The sequence below is a fragment of the Urocitellus parryii genome, chromosome 11 (genome assembly GCF_045843805.1).
Source record: "Urocitellus parryii isolate mUroPar1 chromosome 11, mUroPar1.hap1, whole genome shotgun sequence".
Lineage (NCBI taxonomy): Eukaryota > Metazoa > Chordata > Mammalia > Rodentia > Sciuridae > Urocitellus > Urocitellus parryii.
This window is the reverse complement of record NC_135541.1, coordinates 103,966,040-103,990,467: the sequence shown is the minus strand read 5'-3', so window position 1 is coordinate 103,990,467 and position 24,428 is coordinate 103,966,040. Positions and strand designations below refer to the sequence as shown.

The following is a 24,428-nucleotide window of genomic DNA, read 5'->3' as shown; positions in this document are numbered from 1 at the left end:
GCGGAAGTGTGTGGCAATGGAAAGCAGGTGGGGACTTGGCACTAGGAAGCAGAGAGACAGTTCTCAACAAGAACAAAATACAAACCCCAAAGGTATGCCACTAATGACCCACCTCCTCTGGCCACATCCTGCCTGCGTAGAATTATCACCAAGTTAATTCCTATGGGGATTAATTAAATGCTCTGATTTGGTTAAGCCTCATTTTACGGAATCATTTCATCTCTGCAATTTCTTGCATTGTCTCACATGTGAGCTTTTGAGGGACACCTGGCTATTGACCTTGTATTCTGCAACTTTGTTAAATTTGTCAGCTCTAGAAGTCTCCTGGTGAATTTTTGTTTTATAGGGAGAGCGGTTCTAGATACAGGATCATGTCACCAGCAAACAAAGATTATTTGACTTCTTGTTTTTCTGTTTGTTTCCCTTTCACTTTCTTCTGTTGCCTGATTGCTCTAGGTAGTGTTTTGAGAAGTATATTAAATATAAGTGGTAAGAGTGAAAATCCTTATCTTGTTCCTGATTATAGAGAAAATGCTTTCAGTTTATTCATCATTCAGTATAATGATGACTTTGGGTTTCTCATAAATAGCCTTTATAATACTAAGGTAAATTTCTTCTATTCCCAGCATTTTAATATGAATGGGTGCTGTATTTTATTGAAGGCCTTTTCTGCATCTATTGAGATAATCATGTGATTCTTGTTCTTAATTCTATTTAAGTGTGAGTTACATTTATTGATTTGTGTGTGTTAAACCAACCTTGCATCCCTGGGGTGAAACTCACTTCATAACTGTGTATTATCTTCTTGATGTGTTTTTGAAATGTGGTTTGCTAAATTTTATTAATGATTTTTGCCTCTATGATCATCAGGAATATTAGTCTGTAGTTTTCTTTTCTTGATGTGTCTTGATGTGCTTTGGTATCAGGGTGGTACTGGTTTCATAGAATGTATTTGGGAGTGTTCCCTCACTTTCAATTTCATGTAATAATTTGAGGAAGACTGGTGTTTGTTCTTCTTTAAAGGTCTGGTAGAACTCAACTGAGAACGTATCCTGTCCTGGGCTTTTCTTTGTTGGAAGGTTTTTAATTGTTGTTTCAATTTCAGTTCTTGATACTTGTCTGCTTAGAGTTTCTATATCTTACTGGTTCAATTGGGCATGTCATACATATTTGTCAAAGTCTTCTAGATTTTCCAGTTCATTGTAGTGTAAATTCTCAAAATAGTTTGTAATGATTCTCTGAATTTTAAAAGTGTGGTAATATTTCATTTTTTAAATTTCTAATTTTGTTTATTTGGGTCTTGTCTTTCTTTTTGTTAGTTCAGCTAAGGCTTTATCAGTCTTATTTATCTTTTCAAAGAACCTACTCTCTGTTGCCTTGATCCTGTGTATTGTTTTTTTCATTCTCAATTCCATTAACTTGGAGTCTGTTCTTAATGGTTTCCTGTCTTCTACTGACTTTGGTATTAGATTGTTCTTTCTTTCCAAGGCCTTGAGATGGAGCATAAGATTATTTATTTGGAATCTCTCTATTTGTTAATGTCTGTTCTCATTTATTTTCTATATGAATTTATTGTTTTCTTCTCTCATTTTTTCTTTGACCCATTCTTCATTTAAAGGGTATTGTTCAATTTCCATGTGCCTATGTGTTTTCAACTATTTTTCTTGCTGTTGATTTCTAGTTTCATTCCATTATGCCATGACAGAACACATGAAATTGCATCAAAATTTTTGCATTTTCCAAACTTATCGTGTGACCTAGCATATGTTCTCTTCTGAAAAAGCTTTCATTAGTTGTTGAGAAAGTAAATTCAGCTATTTGAGGGTGGAATATTCTGTTGATGCCTATTAGGCTCATTTGTTTTGTAGTGTTGTTTAGGTTGGAAATATCATTATTGATTTTATGTTTTGATGACCTGTCTACTGATGATAAGGGTGTGTTGAAATCACCCAGTGTTACTGTATTAGGGTCTACCTGAGATTTAATGTCAAGAAATATTTGTGTGTGTGTGTGTGTGTAGTTGGATGCATTGACATTTGGGGCATATACATTTATTTTCATTGTATCTTCTTGTTGGATTGTTCCCTTTACCAGGATGTAGTGGCCTTCTTTGTCTCTTCTGATTAATTTTTTCTTGAAATCTGCTTTGTCAGATATGAGAAAAATCACTACAACTTGTTTTCAGACTCCATTTGCATAGATTTTTTTTCAATCCTTGTCTCCCTTTAGTCTGTGAGGGTCTTTACCTATGAGACGAGTCTCTTGCAAATAGTATATAATTAATATAAAATAGTTAATATTGTTTTCTGATCCATTCTGCTAATTTCTGTCTTTTAGTTGGGGAGCTTAGAACATTTGTCTTCAGTGTTGGTATGGGTATGTGTCTGTAGTTTTCTGCCAGTTTGATTTTTTGCTATATTTAATGGTCTTGATTCTCATTTAGTTGATTACTTTTATATTGGCCTTCATTTATTTGGGAGTTTGGGATTTATTGGGGGGTTTTTCTGTGTGCAGTGTATCTATGAGTGTTCTTTGTAGTGCTGAGTTGGGACTCATGAATTCTTTTAGTTTATCCTTGTCATGGAAAGTTTTTATTTCTGGCAATTGTTTTCTTTTCATGTTTAGAATATCTCATTCCAGGCCCTCTTGGATTTTAGGGTCTGAATTGAGAACTCAGATGTGAGCCTTATTAGTTTGCCTCTAAATGTGACCTGATGTTTTTATCTTGAAGCTTTTAATATTCTGTAGTTATTTTCTTTTCTTTTTTTTTTTAAAGAGAGAGTGAGAGAGGAGAGAGAGAGATAGAGAGAATTTTTTTTTTAATATTTATTTTTTAGTTCTCTGCGGACACAACATTTTTGTTGGTATGTGGTGCTGAGGATCGAACCCGGGCCGCACGCATGCCAGGCGAGCACGCTACCGCTTGAGCCACATCCCCAGCCCTCTGTAGTTATTTTCTGTGCTAGACATTTTGATTATGGTATGTTTTCTTTTCTGATCCATTTGGCATCCTGTATACTTCTGTATGTGGATATCTGTCTCATCTCTGATACAGGGAAAGTTTTGTGTTACTATCTCATGGATAGTATTCTTAATGCCATTAGCCTGTGTCTCCATGTTTCCTTCTGGTCCAGTGATGCTCTGGTTTGGTCATTTTGTCCCAGAGTTCTTGATATTCTGATCATGTTATATCATTTTTTTCCCTCTACTGCATATTGTGTTCTCAAATACACAACCCTGTCTTCAAGGTCTTAACTTCCGTCTTTGAGGACTGAATTTCTATTTTCTGTGCAATCTAATCTGTAGTTGATGCTTTCAAGTGAATTTTTAAATTGATTCATTGTTTCTTTTGTTTCCAGAGTTCTGATTGTTTTCTTTCAATATTTCTATTTTTTAATTGAAATGTTGCTCTCTAAATTCATTCCTTAGCTCTTGATTAGTTCATTGAACATTTTAATAATCAATTTTCTTGTGATCTTTCTTCAATATTTTATATGCTTCTATATCTGTGTAATCTTTGTTGGGGGATTGCAAATTTGGGGTGGGAGGAAATTTGTTTACCTGTTTTCTCTTATTTTCAGAGGTCTTGACTTTGTGTATCATTTGAAACAAGGCCCCCTTCCTCTTTCATATGCAAGCCTCTTTGACTAGTTATTATTATTATTATTTTTGTTCTGTGACTTCTCTCTGTTTTAGATATATGAGTAGATGTCAAGGGTTGGGACCCGAGGTCTCCCTCTGGTTGTTACTCCTTGGGGTCTGGTTGTCAGTTTAGGGATTCTGTCTCACCAATTCGACCAGTTGAAGTAATATTAAGGCTCTGGTGTGTGGCTAGATTAAGGGTGAGATTCTTTTTTGCTTGGCTCTGAAGTATTTCTCAGCATCAGATTCTCTATTCTGTGATCTTGAAGTGATCCAAGCATTTTTAAGCATCTCTTAGCATGAAGGGGAAGCCAGGAATAGCAACAGGTGTACAGCCTTAAGATCAATGTCTAATATCTATTTTTCATATCTGTAATATTAATTACCACCTCTATAGTAATGGTGGGGGTCAGCATTTAACATTAGTACCAACCATTTTAAAAAATGTGATGAGATCAGGCCTTCAACACCAGGTGTCATACTCTTTATGAATAATCACAAAAACTTAAATGGGGTAGGAATTATATAAGCTATATAATTCTGTTATTTAGTGGGATTACAGATTCTTAAGTAAAGAGAAAATAAGGTATGAAGGCGAAAGAAAGTTTGAAATATTTTTAAAATGATCAGAGGAAAGTCAGATTGTCCACTATAAAGAAGATATAAAAAATGAATGTAATAAAATGAGAGATAGGGGAGGTGGAAGGGAAGGAGGGAGGAAAAGGGAATGGGGAAATTTAGCTGTTGATGGGGGAATAGAGTGAAAAAGGGGAGATTAGGGGAACAAAAACCTTGGTATGAACAAATCAGAAAATGTAAGATTTAAACAACTCAAATTCTGGTCTAATTTCACCCCACCTGTCAAATCAAGGCCAAATAGAAACAACTGCCAAAGGAAACAATTATGTGAAAGTAAATTATATGAATGTGTATATATATATTTTCAAACCTAACTGCACAGTGAGAATACACTGTCATACACACACACTCACACACATCCATCCACATGCACTCTCACAAAAATCATGCATGGTGGAAAAAAGTAAAAATATAATCCAATGTGAAGAAATGATATTTGAAAAATGTTTTAAGTGTTAAAATTTAAAAACAAAGAAGAAAAAATAAATTAAAATGGGAATGTGGGGGAAAAGCAATAAAGAAAAAGAAAAAAAAAGAGAAAAAATCTTAATGAAAAATAAAGGACTTGTTTCTGCTGTGGTGGTGGAAAACGTTGGCAGGAATGGATTTTCCTTCTTTATATTTACTGTTGGCTCTGTAGCTGTTGGTCAAGAGCTGGGAATTATTAGGTCTAATGTCTTTTCATTCCTCTCCTCGCTGCCAGCTGGGTGCAGTAACTCTCAGCTTCCCTCTCTCAGCTCAGGGAGAAGAGTTGGGAAGTGCTGGTGAATGGTGCAGTCCTGCAATGGGTGGGGCAGACTTCTGACCTGGATGCTCCAGTCCTTGGGGTTTAGACTTTGAGGAACCTTTGGAGCTCTTTAGGAGGGTATTTGAGATTTGACCCATGCCCCTATTGCTGGGAAGATGCTGCATGTCCAGATCTCTGGGGCCTCTGGTAAAATCCACCTTTAGCCCATAACCCTCCACAGGTTTCACCTTCCCTGCTGTGAATATGAATTATCCAGTATCCACCTAGAGGGCAGAAGCTCCTGTGTGGTCACTGTGTGTCTTTCCATTGGCTCTTATGGGACCAGCAAGGAGGGAGCTTTCTCCTCTTGGTAGCCAGAGCCTGTATGAGCAGGTAAATACTATTAGTGCCTATTTCAGTGACTCTGGTTCAGGCACACCTTGCTGGTCACAATAGGAGACTGCTGGCTGCTTCCTTTGCATGTTCCTGATCTGTCTCTGCTCATTTCCAAGCAGTATTTATACACAGTTCCCAGGCCATACTCATGGTCATTTTCTGGGCCATTGACCTCAGTTCCCTCCAAGCTATCTGGCCCACTGAACCACTTTCCCTACCAATTCTGTGTTCATTAAGATCAGCCTCCTCTCATATCCATAGGTTCCCTGAAGCCAATTTTTATTTTTAATTTGTTCTTATTCTGCACACTGCTGTCACACTGTGTAGTCTCCCCCAGTCCCTCAGTGGCCACCACCAGACAAGGTGGTTCATCACTAATGTATTATTTCTTACATTCTCTTCAAAGTTTCTGACTCTCTGTGTCTCTGTGGTTTCTCTTACAGACCAGTGTTGGGTTTCAGGGAGTTCACCTGGTAACACACCTCACTGAGAAGCAGTCTTCCCACTTCCTGACTGATGCTGAGAAACTCCTAGAAGTGCATTCTTCCTCCAATCTGCCATTTCTCTCCCTAAACATTTTAAAAACATGAAGTTTTTCAATCCATGAACATGGATTTGTCTTTTAAAGTTTCTTTCAAGAGTATTTTGTAGCTTTCATTCTCTTTGCTATTATCATGAATGGACTTGTGTTCATGATTAATATCCAGAATATACGAAGAACACAAAAAACACCAAAAAAAACCCAATTAATAAATGGGCAAAAGAACTAAAGAAATTCTTCTCAAAAGAAGAAATACGTGTATGAATTGTCATGGGTAGCTAATAAAAAAATTTAAAAAAGAAGAAATACAAATGGTCAATAAATATATGAAGAAATGTTCAATATCTCTAACAATCAGGGTGTTTTAATCAGTTTTTTTTGTTTATTTGTTTGTTTAAATTGTTCTGACAAGAACAATTTAGGGGAGGAAAAGTTTTAGAGGTCTCACAGTTTTACAGGTCTCAGTTCATAGATGGCCACTCCATTACTCCTTGCCCAAAATGTGGCAGAACATCATGCAAGAAAAATGTGGTGGATGAAAGTGGCTCAGGACATGGCTACCAGAAAGCAGAGAGTGATTTCTGCTCAACAAGGAAAAAGTATATACCCCAATGGCAACCCCCAGAGACGGCCTCCTCCAGCAAGACCAACCTGCCTACAGTTACCACCCAGTTAATCTGTTCCAGTGGATTAATCCAGGATTAAGTTAAAATTTTCATAACCCAATCATTTCACCTCTAAACTTCCTCACATTGTCTCACATTAGAGGTTTGGGGGAATAGCCAATATCCAAACTATAGCGCAAGGAAATACAAATCAAAATTAAATTCAGTTTTCAAATAAAAATTAAATTCAGTTTTCTTCTCACCAGTCAGAATGGCAATTATTGGGAATATAAATAATAATAAATGTTGATGAGCATGTGGGGGAAAAGACATACTTATATATTGTCAGTGGGACTACAAATTATACAACAACTCTAAAAAGCAGTATGAAGATTCCTCAAAAAACTAGGAATAAAACCAAAAACTAGGAACAAAATCATTATACGACCCAGCTATCCCATTCCTTGGCATATATCCCAAAGATCCAAACCACTATACTATAGGAATGCAGCCACATCAATGTTTATAGCGGCACAATTCATAATAGCCAAGCTATGGAACTAGCCTAGGTACCCATCAACAAACAGATGGAATAGAAAATGAGGTATATTAACACAATGGCATTTTACTTCATCATAAAGAAGAATGAAGTGATGGAATTTGTGGGTAAAGGGATGGAACTGGAGAATATCATGCTGAGTAAAACTAACCCAGGCACAGAAAGTCAAGGGTTGAATGATTTCTCTCACATGCAGGAGCTAGACCAAAATAAGAGGGGGGGGAGAAGAGAGGGGGGGGAGGGGAATTCCATGAAAATGGAAAAAAGATGAGTACAATATAGGAAGGTGGTTGTGGGGGAAAGAGTAAAGATGGATTAAGGGAGGACAGTGGAATGAAGTGACCAAACTTTCCCATGTACATATATGAAGATACCACAGTGAATTTCTCCTTTATGTAGACCCATGATGTACTAAGGTTTTGAAAACATAAATAAATAGAAGAAAGATGAGTAGAGGGAAGGAAAGAGGGTCAGGAAAGGGCAAGTGCTTAGAACTGAATTAGAGCCAATCATGTTCCATGTTTGTATAATTATGTCAAAATGAACCCCCAATATCATGTGTATCTATAATGAACTAAGAAAAAATTATCTCTGTGCTTTTAAGAAAAGCTTAATGCTGAGCTTAAAATACAAGAAAAAACACTATGTTTTATCATTTTACAAGACGGTGGACTGAGACAGACATCATTATCCTAAATACATGTATGAAGACATGAATGGTGTGAGTCTACTTTGCAACCAGAGATATGAAACTTGTGCTCTATATGTGTAGTATGAATTGTAATCCATTCTGCTGTCATATATAACAAGTTAAAATTTAAGAAACATTGGGTTATTATTTTACTTATATAAATTAAAAAATAATGAATACATTAAAACTAATTAACTGTAATAAATTCATGTAAAACTAGTGAATAACTATAATGTACTAATAAATTCATAAAAACTAATGAACATTTTATTTATGGACATAAATAATAAAATTATTAAAAAAACAAAGAAATAATACAAATTTAAAGATAGTGCTTACTCGGGGGATTTGGTCATCTAATTGGGAAAGCATATGCAGACTATTATTCAGAATAATATTATCTTTTCTACACTAGATGAAACAGCATTTTCATTTAAATTTTTTTTTTGTTAAATGCATATCTAAACACACAGGTACAGCAGATTTTTTTAAAAAGCTTAAAATGACTGGTAGCTTCTAAAACAAAGTTTAAGGAGACTACAATTAATACTAAGTTATTGAAAAAAAATAATAAGAAGGATACACAATGATGACGATACTGAAACTTTATTGGTTCTATAAATCTTTTGGTGGGAATTCTTTCCGAACTCCAGGTGCTCCTATGGGAGGCCAGTGTGACAGGGGCTCTCCTGGCTCAAGTTTGAAGGGAACTCCTGAGGAGCTCCTAAGAAGGAAATGTTATCTGTGGTCAGATCATTTACTTAGAAGGATCTAGATGGCAAATTCAATAGAAAACACCCCACTGAACAGAAGCAGTAGCTAGAACCAACAGTGCTGATTAGGATAAAGCCGGGGCTGCTGACCTTGTTCACTTTTGCACGTGCTTGATTTTGACTTGACACAATTCTGGCTCTTTGATCCAACCATATTCTCCTGGCTCCCTCAAGAAAATGCCGCACCCAGGTCAACCTGGACCACATACTGACCTTCTCCACACAGGGAGACAACGCAGCACAAATATTAGGTCTCCATGATGGAGGCAGTTAGTCTTGGCACTAAATCCTTGCTCTTCTTAAGAGCTATTTGATCAATTTTCTTATCAGCTAAATTAGTGTGATAGAATTCATTTTATTGGCTAGAGGAAATAATGAAGTCGAGTTTTCTGATGAAAACATTTTTTATGACTCTGCATTTACTCTTAATTCTTTTAAATTTCACTTGGTGATCAGTCCCGTTGGAAATGTGGATCTAAGTGTCCTGTTGTTCCCTCATTGAGGGTCTGGCGCTGCAGGATCTTGAATCCTGCGTGGAGGTGTTCATGGATGGAAAATGAAAGTCTGATTTCATTTAACCCAGACCCCGTCCCACTCGCTCGCCTGCGAAAGACTTGATATCAGTCAAATCCAAGGAAGTCTCTGTATTCTCATCTTTGATTCAGTGAGCTTCCTCATGTCTCTCTAGTATTTCAATATTGTTAGAATTGGTTTGGGGCACTGACATAGTGCTAGAAGCAATAGGTATGACCTCTGTCCCATAACAGGTGTTTATAGTGTTAGTTGGTGTGGTTTGCACAATATTTGTACAATAGAAATCTTTCTTGACAACAATTCTACTAGACTTTCTCTGGTCCTGTGGATGGGAACAGTGGTGTGGATATGAGGTGTCCCTGAAAAGTTCCTGTATTCATGCAGGAGGTGAAGTGATTAGATTATGAGATCTGAAGCCTGAAGAGTCCATTCTCATTTAAATGGACTAACCTGTGGTAACTGCAGGTAAGTGGGACATGGATGGAGGACTTGAGACTCTGGGGATGTTCCCTGGAAGGGTTCAACTTCCTGCAGACCTTGTCCTTTCTCTCTTTGCTCCTGGGCCACCAAGAGCTGACCAGCTTTCCCTTGCTGTGCATTTGAATATGAGGCCTTGCCTCATCTCAGGCCCATGGCAGTGAAACTGGTGGGAATGGAATGAACCTCTGAAACCATGAGTCCCCCAAATCTCTTCCTCCTCCAGGTTGTTCTCATCAGGCATTTTGGTCACAGCAGTGGAAAACTGATGAGCACAGGAACAAAACCTCCAGACTTAACTATCATAGAGGAATGGGTACAATATAGTTTCCAAATATAATAATGGAAAAACCAGTCCAGACACAAACTAATAAATAAATAAACCCCCTACGAAGGTGCCACCATCCCATGATGGACATCCATATTCACTAACTGAATTTCAGGAGTTGTCACAAGATCCTACCATATAAGCTGTCCAGGCCCACATGTGCTGGAGCACATAGATTAATTAAAAAGAAGTAGAGCTCATTCAAATACAAAGAGAGGATCTAATCTGGATTTGAAAGAATTGCTAAATGGAGATAGGCAGGGAGGAGAAGGAGACCGACCAGACAAGAGGTGGAGGGGCAACTTGAGCAGAGGCATACAAGATCTCAGGACCATGAATAGACCACTGCAGTGAAATGGAAATTCACTGTAGGAGAATGACAATGGGTGGTGTTAGGAAAGGGCAAATTGGCATCAATTTTAACAGAGAATTCTAAAAATGGTCAATTCCAAATATTTCTACAAAAAAAGAAACTGATTTCAGTATTCATACCCATCTATCCATCAGCAACATGAAACGGAATTCTTTTAGCATGTCCTGGATATAACTTGAAAGTAGGGAATACCAAGAGGTTCTTGGTGGCCTGAGAGGTAACTTTTCAGGAACCAGTCTTAGATACAATTATCATATCTTCATAACTTGAAGTCATTCCAAAGTAAAATGTTCAGAAAGTAGCACCTACAAAGGGAAAGTACCTTTGGCACTGATTGTACAAATTCCATAGGCAAAATTCCATGAAGAAGAAAGGTTGAAAAATCAACTAATAACTTCTAAGGGTTCTATTACTTACTTTCCAATAAGGACATGATTTGATATCAGTCACAAAATGTACTCAAAAGAAAACCTAACCACAGAATCAAAATAGATGCCTATCAGCTGTGAGAACTGCCAAGAAAGCTATTGGGTCAGTGTTTCTACAGTGATAGACTCCACCTCCCTAAAGGGAGATGTGGCATGGTTCCTCCTTCTGGGGCTGGGAAGGGGGTGCAGCTGGTGGGAGGACCAGGGGGCAGTGTCCTAGGGGAGGAGACTTGTTGACACAAGGATTAGTGGATTAGCTTTGGCACACATCCTGGTTTAAAACTCTCCATTTACTGTTCAGAGACTCAGATGGTATAAAAGCAAACCCAGGCTCTCCTGGACCAGTACTAACGGCATGGCAAGATTTACTCTCCTCACAGGTAAGATGCAATGAGAAATGGACCCTTGGCCTCACCTGATTTCTCTTTCTCTCAGGATCTGACAACCATGAGGCAGTCTTTACGTGAGGCATCTATGTTTTTCCATTTTTGATCATTTCAAATTTTCATGGTCCTGACAAAAAAGCTTACTTTCTTCCAGTGCTTGTCTATCTTTTTTCATCTTTGGCTTGGTTCCGTATTCTCCTCTCCTCTTCACTCAGCACCTAATTGGAATTGCATTATGTTTATTGACATGCTCATGTCTGACAAGATGCTTTTTCAGGGGAGAAAATAGGTAGGAAATGAGATAATATAGCTATGTAAGTTGTCTTTGTTCTATTATTTTTATTTCTCTTTTGTACTCTATAATCCTACTGAGTCCATGAGGTATATTTAAAATGTGCCTCTTAGAATTGCAATCATTACAAGAAGTGGTTGATAGATGTTCAGAGCCAAGTCATATGCAGAATTTTTGTGGTGGTTGTGGTACCAGGTATTGGACCCAGGTATGCTTAACCACTGAGTCACAACCCCAATCCGTTTTTTAAAATATATTTTTCATTTAGAGACAGGGTCTACCCTATTTTCTTAGTTGCTTAGGGCTTCACTAAGTTGCTGAGGCTGGCTTTGAACTCATGATCCTCCTGCCTCAGCCTCTCCAGTTTCGTGGAATGAGAGGTGTAGGCCATCACAACCGGCCTGGCAGAATTTATTAGTTTCTCTAAAGCTGTGATTTACAATCTTTACAAAATTTAAGACCCTTTCCAAATCAAACCTAAAGTTCTTCTCTTGCTAGATGGTTAAAAAAAAAGAAAAGAAAAAAAATCCTTAAGACCCAATAGACACTGAATTCCCTGTTTTAAAGGATGCCTGATACCTGCACTGTACAGGGCTATACTCACCTCAGCTCAAGGAGATGGGGCATTTGTGGATGTGCAGTTATTGAGTAATTGAGTATGGGGTTGCTGTCAGACAGTGCATCTTTCATAGACAGTAGCCACATCTTGGCAATTGTGAATAATACCACAATGAATATGGTAGTGCCAATCTCTCTTCAATAATACTCTTTTCTGAAACACAAGGTGGAAGAAGGAAACTTGGCCATTTTTTTATTAGGTTATGAAAGAGTAGGTCTTGTGGTGTGTTCATTGAAAGGACTGTCCTCTGACATAGGCATCCAGTTACACTAAGTGTAAAAATCTATGGTAAATAGGATAGCACCCAAGGCCTCAGAATTAGATTCTCCAGGATACAGATAACAGGTTCAGAATAAATGTTTTTTTTCTCTCTCTCTCTTTAGGACTGGCCCTTCTGCTCAATGTTCAGCTGGGTAAGTCAATGACTCTGTTTTACTCTTGACAAAAATCTTTTCCTACTAAACATCTCGAATCCCCAAGAATATTCACCAATGAGGTGAATATTGATAATGCAATTTTCTGTTTAAATGTGATTTCAAAAATATATCCCAGCATTACATTTTTGAAAAAAATATGTTGAGATAAATCATACTACAGAAAGAGATGGGTTGCTTTAGGGAGAGCATACTGTTTGGGGTTGGCTGTCCCTCATGTCCTCCTCAACACAACCACCTGAGAGTTATAAACTGGCATTCACGGGGCTAGTTAGGACTACTGGGCATCTTTTCTTTCTTTTTCTTTTTATTCTGATTTGTTATATATGGCAGCAGAATGCATTATAATTCATATTACACATATAGAGCACAATTTTTCATCTCTGGTTGTACACAAAATAGAGTCATGCATGTCTTCATACATATTCTTCTCAGCAAAAGAAACAGTCAGAGAGATGAATAGAAAGCCATCATTTTGGGAGCAAATTTTTACCACATGCAAATCAGATAGAGCACTAATCTCTAGGACATATAAACAACTCAAAAATATTAACACAAAAAAATAGCCCAATCAATAAATGGGCCAAGGAACTGAACAGATACTTCTCAGAGATGATATTCAATCAATCAACAAATATATAAAAAACTGTTCAACATCTCTAGCAACTAGAGAAATGAAAATCAAAACTAGTCTAAAATTTCATCTCACTCCAGGCAGAATGGCAGCTATTAGGATACAGACAACAATAACTGTTGGTAAGGATGTGGGGGAAAAGGCACACTCATACATTGCTGGTGGGACTGCACATTGGTGGAAAGCAGTATGGAAATTCCTTGGAAAACTGGGAATGGAACCACCATTTGAACCAGCTATGCCACTGGGCATCTTTTCTTAGATTTCTAAGCTAATCCAAGATCTCACAATGACTCTGTCATAGTAATAATAGCCAACTACAGGTCAGTTACTCGTTCCTGAGTTGGCATCTTTGGACTCATCTATAAGGTGCTGTTCATACCCATCACCACCAGACAGAGATCAGGCAGCTGAGGCACAGGAGGGAAAAAGACAAGGGCCAATACTCACTCCACAGTTCAGCAGCACCTAAGCCAGGACATTGCCTTTCCTCTCTACAACCCACAGGTTCCTTCTACCAGGTGACATGCTACTTCACCAACTGGGCCCAGTACCGCCCAGGCCTGGGGAAATTCATGCCTGATAACATCGACCCCTGCCTATGTACTCACCTCATCTATGCCTTTGCTGGGATGAAGGACAACCAGATCACCACCATTGAATGGAATGATGTCACTCTCTACCAAGATTTCAATGGCCTGAAAAATAAGTAAGAGGTTTTGTGCTATTTGTCTCTCCATGCCTGGCTCATATCACTTAATTTGGGCTACTTTGGTGGGCCAATAGTTAACAAACATCAGTGTTTCTTAAATGTAATTCAGTCAATCAGCTTGAGGTGGACCAAGACAATACATATTGTTTTCCTTTTCAAATGACAACATTGTGTGCCTTTATTGTGCAAAACACAAGGCTTTGAAATATGTGTACACTGCAGAAAGGCTCAGTTGAGCTAATTAACATAGGCATTACCTCACATACTTAATTTTTGTTGTTGTTAAGAACATTTAAAATCCACTTTCTTGGTGATTTTCAAAACAATGTACATTGTTATGAACCATAATGCCCACACTGCACAATGGTGTTTTCTTGAACTGGCTCCTCCTGCCTCACTGAATTTTCTATCCTTTGACCAACATCTCCACGAATTCCCCACCTCCATCTGGCCCCACTCTACTTTCTACTTTTATGAGTAGAAGGTTTTTTTCTATTCCACTTGTAAGTGAACTTTTGTGCTATTTTTCTCTCCATGCCTGGCTCAGATCACTGCATTTAACACTTCTATTTTCGTCCAGGTTGTTGTAAATGAGAGACTCATTCTTTTTATGGCTGAATAGCATTTCACTGTGTATATATTACAAATTTTTGTTCATCCACTTTTACCCTGATGGACACCTGGGTTGATTCCACATCTTGACTATTGCGAATAATGCCACAATTAATAGGTAGTGCCAATATCTCTTCAAGATATTGATTTCATGTCCTTTGGGCAGAAACCTGGTAATGAGATTGCTGGATCATGTGGTAGTTCTATTTGTAACTTTTTTAGGAGCCTTCATACTGTTTTCCATAATGACTATTACTTTACATTCCCACATAATGGTGTACAAAAGTTCTCTTTATTCCACATCTTTGACAAAACACTGATTATCTTTCATATTTTTGATAATGGCTATTATAAGAAGAGTGAGGTGGTGGCTCCTTGTGGTTTTCATTGGCATTTCTCAGATGATTAGTGATGTCAAGTGTCTTTCCACATATCCATTAGCCATTTTTTTTTCTTTGAGAAAGGTCTATTCAGGTTGTTTAATAAAGTTATTTGTTTTCTCCCTACTGAATTGCTCTGAGCTCCTTATATATTTGAAATATTAGCTCTCATCAATGTTTGGTTTACAAATATTTCCTCCCATTCCATAGGTTTTCTCTCCACTCTGCTACTCCTCACTCTGATTGGTTCCTTTATTGTGCAAAGGCTTTAGGTTAATGCCAACCCATTTGTTAATATTTGCATTTGCTGCCTGTGCTTTGGAAGTTACATTGAAAAAAAAATCATCATCCAGACCATTGTCATGAAGCTTTCCCCTGTGTTTTCTTCTAGTATTTTTGTAGTTTCAAGTCTTAAATCTTTAAACCACTTTGTGCACATGTTTTATATGGTGTGAAATAAGGATCCAATTTCATTCTTCTGCTGTGGATAGGACTCTGCACTTCCAGCAAACCCTTCCTAGATGATGCTGATGCTTCTGGTTCCAGAGATACACATTAAATAGCAAGTACATAGACAAATATAGTACCTACCTTGCCTGCTCTAGTACACATTCAGAAAATATGGGTTCAATTTCTTGACTGCCCCACTGTTTTATTTGTGTGTGTGTATGTGTTTGTGTGTGTGTATGTGTGTGTGTGTGTGTGTGTGTGTGTGCACGCACATGCATGCGTGTATGTCCCAGGAAACTAAAAATCATATTGGCTATTTGCATCAGGAAGCAATGGGTAGAGAATTACTAAACTTTAGACATTTTTGAGCCCAAGAATGAGAAGGGCTTCCTGCTTCCTTGTAGTTAAGAGTTTCACTCAGTTTAATCATATCTGAGATAAGGAAGACTTCAAGAGATTGCTACCATCAGCAATAACACTACAATGAGTGCAAATACTAGAATTTAATTGTTATTAATCACAGTAGAAAGTAAACTCCTTTAGATTGTTGTTTCTGCAGTGTTCCCCATGGATTTCATCCATCAGTATTCCATGTAACACTTCCTATAAATGCCTACCTCATTACAACTGAAGCAGAATCTCTGGGAAAAGGACTATAAACCTAGAATGATAATGTCCTCCTCAACTCTTGCACTGGATTCTCATGTAAACCTATGTTTGAGAACCACTATTCCAGAAAATGGTATTCCAAGCCTATAAATTTGTATTAATTATCATAGAGGTTGAGGATGTAATTATGCTCAAATAACATTTATCATTTTATCAGATGGAATAGGATATAAACTTTGAGGCACACACTTCACACATATAGCTTCACACATGCAAGGCAAGTGCTCTACCATTGAGCCCAGCCCCTTGCTGATACATTCTTTAAAAAAAAATGTTCCACTGGGCACAGTGGCACAAGCCTATGATCTCATCAAGACAATGAAGCAGGGAGGATCACTGGTTCAAAGCCAGCCTGAGAGATTTAGCAAGAGAGATCCTATCAAAATAAAATGAAAAAGGGGTTGGGACAGAGCTCAGTGGCAGGGATAAGGAAGACTGAGATAGCATGTGGAAGGCCCTGGGTTCAATTCTCAGTATCTCAAACACACACACACACACACACACTTCATACTTTAGATTTCCTTTAGGAACCCTGAGCACATTTATGATGATAACAACATGAAGAAATTTTCTGAAGAAAGTATTCAGTACTAGAGGAAAAGTGTTCTCTATAGTAATCATAGAATAGGAGCAAGACGCATACTAAAAACAACAATGTTATTTTAAAAGAGGCACTTCTGTATTTTGAAATTTCTTTTTCTTTTTATTTATTTATTTTTGTCTTTTGCTTTAAAGGAACAGCCAGCTGAAAACTCTCCTGGCCATTGGAGGCTGGAACTTTGGAACTGCCCTGTAAGTCCTCTCTGAAGAGCCTGTTGTCCATTTGTTATTGGAACAAGTTAGCCCAATGTGATCTCTGTCCCTTTAAGCTTCACAATCTAAGGCAGGGACTGAAGGATGCACATTGAACAAATATGCTAACTAGATAGCTTACTGTCCCAGAATGTCAATATTTATTAAGTAGAACATACTTAATTTCATACATTTAAATTTGGTTGCATATTCTTGGATCCTATCCATAGGTTTAATTATCTGCTTCCGTAATGATCTTCCAAGAGTACAGACCTGAGGAAAATCCTCTACAACTTCTATTTGTCTCTTGGGTAAAGAAAAGAGAAAGTCATACACATAAGCAAGAAGACTCCTTTTAGGACACATGAATTTGGGGAACTATTTAGACATAGAACACAGTGAGCTTAACACCTAGGTATTCAAAGCATCAAGGATAGTTTGAGAGAAAGATTAGAGCAAGAGCATAACAGAATAAAGGGAACACCAAGACACCATAGCTTGGAAGAATAGTGGTGACAGAGGATGCCCAGGAGAAAACGAGGAGCATGCATGCCTCTGGGATAGGGGTCCTGGTGAAGGGCTGAGGCAGAAATCGAGGAATCCACTTTTTATGTTCCAATGTGTTGAGACCATGAGGCCATGTCCTGCTTTTCTGGTGTCTCCCTCAGTTTCTCCACCATGGTTTCCACTTCTGAGAACCGCCAGACTTTCATTGCCTCGGTCATCCAATTCCTGTGACAGTACGGGTTTGATGGGCTGGACTTGGACTGGGAGTACCCTGGGTCTCGTGGGAGCCCCCCTCAAGATAAGCATCACTTCACGGTCCTGGTGCAGGTGAGGAAGGGAGAAATAGTCTCTTTAGCCCTAGATAATTGAAATCTCTTGTTTCCAAGGAGATTTGGATAGCTGCATAAAGAATATAACCTTAATTTAGAATTATAGGATTTTAGCATTGCAAAGATTCCTAGATGCCATGCATTCATATGTCAACAGCTTTTAAAAACAATAACTGCATGGGCGCTAGGTGCCAGACATTCCTCTATATCATGTGTTAAGATCATAATTCATTTCATCATCACCTGTACTCTACAATACAGAGACTATAACTATGATAATATTTATTTTACAGATGAGCAACTAAGACATAGAGAGGTTATAAGAAACTTGCCCAAGATCACACAACTCGTGTCATAAACACCTACATCGTGGGGCTAGAGAGTCCACCACTTTTAAGAGTCATAGTAGACTAAGCTGCCTTTTATTACTGAGCACAAACATGCTCTTGGCTTTAAGCACACAGAATCTGAGGTGGAAGACTTAAACCTAACCAACAATTACAGTAATTTTGAAAATGCCATGATAAACTTCCACAGAGTGTAAAAGTAACAGAGAGAAGCTGCCTAAGTCTGCTCTGGACCCCAAATCAGAAAGCTCTTCCTACGTAAAGTGATGCTTCCTTTAAAACAAAACAAAACCCGTGTTAGCCAACTAAGTGAGCACAGGGCAGGCAGAAATGAAGACATGGAGACCCATGTGGGCCAGTGGTGAGTGCTGGACTGTGAGGCTGCTCAGATGCCCAGAGTCAGATCATGTGGGGACTTCATATTAATATAAAGAATTGGAGTTTACCCTCAAGGCAATGGGGTAGCTTTGAAGGATTTTAAATAGTAAAGAAATATAATACAAATGAGCTTGGGAAAGGCTGCTCTGGCTTTAACCCTGGAGGATGAAGGGGAAGGAGGTGAGGAGGAAGGGACAGGGTTATGCACCTGTTGGAGTAAACCAAGCAGGAGATGAAGAATGCCCAACAATGTCTGGACACCCAGGGAAGAAGGCTGTATTCAAGGTGTGTAAAGATGATGAAATCAACCGGAATTAGGGACCAACCACAAGTAGATGTGTAAGAGAACTCTCAGTTTTCTGACTTTGAGGACTGCTTTGATTGTGGTGCTCTTATCTAAGATGGTAACTACAGGGAGACGCTTAGATTTGCAGTAAGAACAAGGACTGATTAACAAGAGTGGGAGGTATCTGGAACGCCCAGCTGGTGTTGGAAGAACACCTATCTGGAGTGCAGGGCAAAGTTGTGATAGAGTGTGCCAAAGCCATCAGCAAGGGTAGATGATCACCAAGAAAATGAATGGAATGATGAAAGTTGGGGACTAAGCATGCTTTGGAGACTGAATCTCTCAGAAAGGACGTTTTTACTCCATATATCAGATTGTCAACCATATTGTGAAGAGTTTCAGTGTTAGGTAGCTTACTACCTAAAGTCAGTTTACTTATTCATTACACAGGTCTGATGATCAGAGCTAGCATCTTTCTTCTTAGCTGGAACATGCCTCCAGTCATATAGTATAATGTCCAGTTATCAGGTCTTCAGTTCAATGGTCTGCCCACTGAAACAACAAAAAACAAAACCTCACGATTTGCCATACATGGGTTCAATATTTCAAGACAGCAATAAAATCCTGCCTATGATTTCTCTTCTTCCAGTTAAATGACCTGCTTCCTTCAACCGATAACCACATGACAATTTTCAGAGAAACTCCTCTGGAATACACTCTAGCACACCCACATAATGCAATTATTAGAGCTGAGCGCAGTACTGCAAATTAGATTAGAGTCACACAAAATAGAGGTTAAAAAGTCTCTAGCCCTGAATGGGGGTCTCTCATATGGCAGTTACTACCTTCCTTATTGGCCAATTCAACATTTCATTTAATGGGGTATCAGTCTTATAGGTAGTTCACCCATAGAACAAATGGAAGCAAATTTCTATACTGCTAAAAACAGGAGACAGGTTAATACAACAACTGTATCTTCTCAGTGTAATGATACACCTGGAGCTCCAACTAGTCACCTAAAACCCAGGCTGTGGTCATGAACTGGCTAATAACTTTCTCTGGGATTTAGAGAAATTGTCTAATGCTATGGATATTAGATATCTATAAAGTTGATTCATACCATCTAACCTATCAACCTTGATCAGGGATGTTGATAGAATAAATTAAGACAAAATATGTATGTAAATATACTTGATTGACAGTTAAGGAGTGGAAATCAGCTCATATGTGACCTAATACATCCTATAATTCTGTAGGAAATTCGTGAAGCTTTTGAAGAAGAGGCCAAGAAGACCAATAAGCCCAGGCTATTGATCACTGCTGCAGTTGCAGCTGGCATCTCCACCATTGAATCTGGCTATGAGATTCCCCAACTGTCCCAGTGAGTATTGTACCTCATCTCAAACTCCTATAGGTGTCCTTGAGGCAGAATACACTTGTCCTTGGTCTGTGTTATTGTCGAGGGACTTTGTTTAGGAGGCTTTGGAGAGGTGTTTTCTGTCTGCACAGGTATGGGAAATGACCACTGGAGAGTCTTTTAATTCATTTACCCCACCTCAGGTATCTGGACTACATCCATGTCATGACCTATGACCTCCATGGCTCCTGGGAGGACTACACTGGAGAGAACAGCCCCCTCTACAAATACCCAACTGAAACTGGAAGCAATGCCTACCTCAATGTGGTAAGTCTCTGCACAGATGCAAATGCAGATCAGAGGTGAATGGAAATGACATGGAGATTCAGGCACAAAATCAGAGTGAATTCCATAAATGTGTCACTTAGACAAAGTCCTCATGATACTGATCATACATCAACTACATTTCATCAAAATATTTTCCGAAGAAGAACACTAACCCTTCAGTCATTAATATCATGCAAATTTATAGAACAGAGAACTAACACAACTAAGCCTTGGGTCCTCAGCTGGTTGGAGCCTGTAATAATCCAAGTGCCACTTCAGGATTATGTCATGAAGTACTGGAGGGACAATGGGGCCTCAGCTGAAAAGCTCATCGTTGGATTCCCAACTTATGGACACAACTTCCTTCTGAGAAACCCTTCAAACCACGGAATTGGTGCCCCTACTTCTGGTGCTGGCCCTGCTGGGCCCTACACCAGGGAGGCTGGGTTCTGGGCCTACTATGAGGTGGGTAGTTTGTTCTGCACAGTTCTCTGTGAATTCTGTGCATGGTGCTGAACAGCAGTAGGCCTTAGAGCTAAAATCTAATGTAATCATGAATGTTCTTTCTGTCTAGTACCTACTTGCTCTGAGCAGTGTTACTCCAAATTCTTAAGCGATTTTAATAGCATACTTAATAACTTAATCCACTTAGTAATAAATATCTCTTCAACCAATAGACTTAATGTCATTTACACTAGCACACAAAGAATAAAATAAATGCATCTCTCATTTTACTGTTGATTGCTCCAATCAAGCTTGCAGAATGGGGACAACATATGAATATCTGAAACACAACTTGAGCTTCCTTACCATAAATAGGTAATTGAGGAAAACCCAATTAGAGACAAGAAAAGAAAGAAAAATCAAAGGCATAAGTATATAATTTTCCCCCATGGGAATAATATTTTAAATATTTGAATCTGTTTAATTATTTAAGATCTGCACCTTTCTGAAAAAAGGAGCCACTCAAGAATGGGATGCCCCTCAAGAGGTGCCCTATGCCTATCAGGGCAATGACTGGATTGGCTATGACAACATCAAGAGCTTCAATATCAAGGTAAGGTCAGCCCTCAGCTATGTGGTGATCCAGCATGGAACCCTAGGGAATCCAAGGACTCCTGTTGTCCTCTGTCCTTACACAGGCTCAGTGGCTTAAGCAGAACAAATTTGGAGGTGCCATGGTCTGGGCCATTGACCTTGATGACTTCACTGGCACTTTCTGCGACCAGGGCAAGTTCCCCCTGATCTCCACCCTGAAGAAAGACCTGGGCCTGCAGAGTGACAGTAAGTGACAGCAGGGGAACCTGGGTGTATGAATTTTCCTAACTCAGAAGGCAGCCTTGCCATCTGTCCACTGAGTGCACAGGGAGACTTCCCATTTCCTTACACTGTTCTTGCCCAAGTAGGAGACAGGTTTGGGCAGTCCTTTCCCAAGACCTGAACTTCCACATCAAGAATTTTATTCTCATGTGGAAAACCAGGCCAACCTGGGTTGTTCTTTACACTGCTAAGTCTTAAGGTTGTGTGAGAGCCCACGGAAATTATACTGATCTTCAGAGTAAAAACCTGCCTCTGCAATCCTTTCTTCAAAGTCTTTCAACCCACCTGGAGAGATCCAACAAGAACTCCTCTCTACTTCTCTCCTGTCTCTAATCTGTCATTGAGGGGACACACCAGCTCTCTAAATTGTTACCAGGTTTTCTCTTAGACCTTACTTGTTCACCACTTGTACCCTCATCCTAAAAAGGTGTTTTATACAGACAAAGTGCACTTAGTGTCCTTTCTTAATGACTTTGATGTCGTAAGGGATGATAGACTTGCTTTTAGGGGGATTCAGGCTGACTTGACATGACAGCTTTTCTTAATTCAGTATGGGGCTCCCTTCTGATCCTCAAGTGGGGGACTCCAAAGCTAACTGCAGCCCATCTCCCGAAACTTGCCCCCGGTTTTCCCCTCTGGACCAGGCCCACTGGTCTGACCTGTGTGCTGTGTGTTTCAGGTTGCACAGCCCCTGCTCCCAGTGAGCCAGTCACTACTCCTTCTGGCGGAAATGCAGGTGGGAGCGGGAGCGGGAGCTCTGGTGGCAGCTCTGGGGGCAGTGGATTCTGTGCAGGCAAACCCGATGGCCTGTACCCCGTCGCTGATAACAGAAATGCCTTCTGGTCCTGCCAGAATGGAATCACCTACCAGGATAACTGCCTGCAAGGACTTCTCTTCGACACCAGCTGTTCATGCTGCAATTGGCCATGAACCTGTGTGTGTCTCAGTCTCCTTTGCTTCTCCCAAAGTCATTTTGATTCTCCCTAAAGTTCTATAATAAAGCCAGCAGTCAAAATGAGTGTTCTTGTTTTAAAATGATTAGGGTTGAAACCTTTTTTAGATGTGACAATACCAGCTGTGCATGGGCTGGAGTGGCCATGGAGAGTGTTTGCCCAAGGGGTGGAACCAACAGCACACCTGGCTGTCTTCTGTCTACCTGTGTCCACCTGCAGGGGCTGCAAGAAGGAAATTTGAGTGCTGGGTGCAGGGTGGGATTAGGGTTTGAAGAAGCTAGGTCTGCCGGGTGCAGTGGCACATGCCTGCAATCCCACAGGCTCAGGAGGCTGAAGCAGAAGGATGACGAGTTCAAAGCCAGCCTCGGCTTTTAAAAAGTGAGGTGCTAAGCAACTCAGTGAGACCCTATCCCTAAATAAAACACAAAATAAGGCTGGATATGTGGCTCAGTGGTCGAGTGCCCCTGAGTTGAATCCCCAGTCTCCCCAACACACTCCCACCACCTCACCCCCCAAAAAAAGCAGCAGCAGCAGCTATGTCTGTTTCCTGGTGACCATTCCCAGGAAGGAGCCAATGTGACTCCTCTGCAGAGGAATCTGGCATAGACAGGGCATAGGCAGAGCTGCTTGACTCCCCAGGACCAGGAGGTCAGAGCATTCTCTCCACTTCTATGGAAGACCCAGTGCTGGTCTGAGCAAGAAGACACCAGCAAAGCCACAGAGAAAAGCCAGGATGCAAGATGGAGCAAATGCCTCCTGATGGCTTTCCCACTCCTGATTCTAGCTCCTTCCTGAGACCCAGATGTCTTTTCTGTCTTTGGATTCTGTAGAACCTCCCTAAGTATATAATAAATTCCTATTTGCTGCTTAAGCTGGCTCTAGTTTGCTAAGCACTCTTATTTGCAAATGAAAAAACCCTAACTAATGTAATGAGAATATATGACACAGTGCTGCATGCCTATAATCCCAGTAACTGGATTCGGGAGACTGAGCAGGAGGATTAGGCGTTCAAGGCCAGTCTCAGCAACTTAGTGAAACCCTCTCTCAGAATAACAAGTAAAAAGATTAGAGCTATATCTCAGTGATAGAGTGCCCTGGGCTCAATATCCAGTACAAGAAAGGAAAGAAAGAAAAAGATTCTGACTATTTTTTTTCCTGCTGTGCTTACCACGTGTAGCCCTATTTATTTTATTTTATTTTTGACACTAGACCTCACTAATATTGCCCAGATTTCCCTCAAACTCCTGGGCTCATGTGATCCTTCTCTCTCAGCTTCCAGAGTGGTTGGGACCTTAACTGTGCACTACTGCACCCAGTTCAAGACCTTTTCTAAGTGTTTTAGGGGTATTTTCTTATTTAGTTCTCTGCGCAGCCTTATGAGGTAGATAACATAAATTCTAGGAAAATGAGGCACAGAGGAATTAAGTAAGCTGCCCAACATCACAGAGCTTAGTTGGGAAGCCAGATCCCAAACCAGACAAGTGGCTCCTGAATTCAGTCCTCTCTCCTGAGAGTTGGGCCCCCTTTGATGACAGACCATAGTGTTCTCCTGGGAGATGGCAGCACTGGATGAGGCACAGCAGCCCCCGGGAATGTCCACTTCTTCATGAACTCACAGCCCTTTTTATTATGTGCCAGGTGTGCTTCTAGGCACATAAGAATCTATCACTGAGCAATCTAGCACTGAGCTAAGCCCAAATCTTTTTATTTTTTATTTTGAGACAGGGTTTCACTAAGTTGCTGAGACTGGCCTTGAACGCCTAATCCTCCTGCTCAGTCTCCCGAATCCAGTTACTGGGATTATAGGCATGCAGCACTGTGTCATATATTCTCATTACATTAGTTAGGGTTTTTTCATTTGCAAATAAGAGTGCTTAGCAAACTAGAGCCAGCTTAAGCAGCAAATAGGAATTTATTATATACTTAGGGAG

At 39.6% G+C, this 24,428-nt stretch overlaps 1 protein-coding gene across 1 annotated transcript; it reads left to right on the top strand.

Annotated features, from left to right (window-relative positions):
- Positions 1-11,068: 11,068 nt before the first annotated feature.
- LOC144249116 (acidic mammalian chitinase-like) lies at positions 11,069-22,474 on the top strand. The gene is given in 11 exon segments (XM_077791311.1): positions 11,069-11,093; positions 12,394-12,423; positions 13,586-13,787; positions 16,637-16,693; positions 17,362-17,527; positions 19,797-19,921; positions 20,101-20,224; positions 20,504-20,689; positions 21,162-21,281; positions 21,367-21,508; positions 22,224-22,474. Coding segments are annotated over 11 exon segments (1,428 nt in total).
- The last annotated feature ends 1,954 nt before the right edge of the window (positions 22,475-24,428 follow it).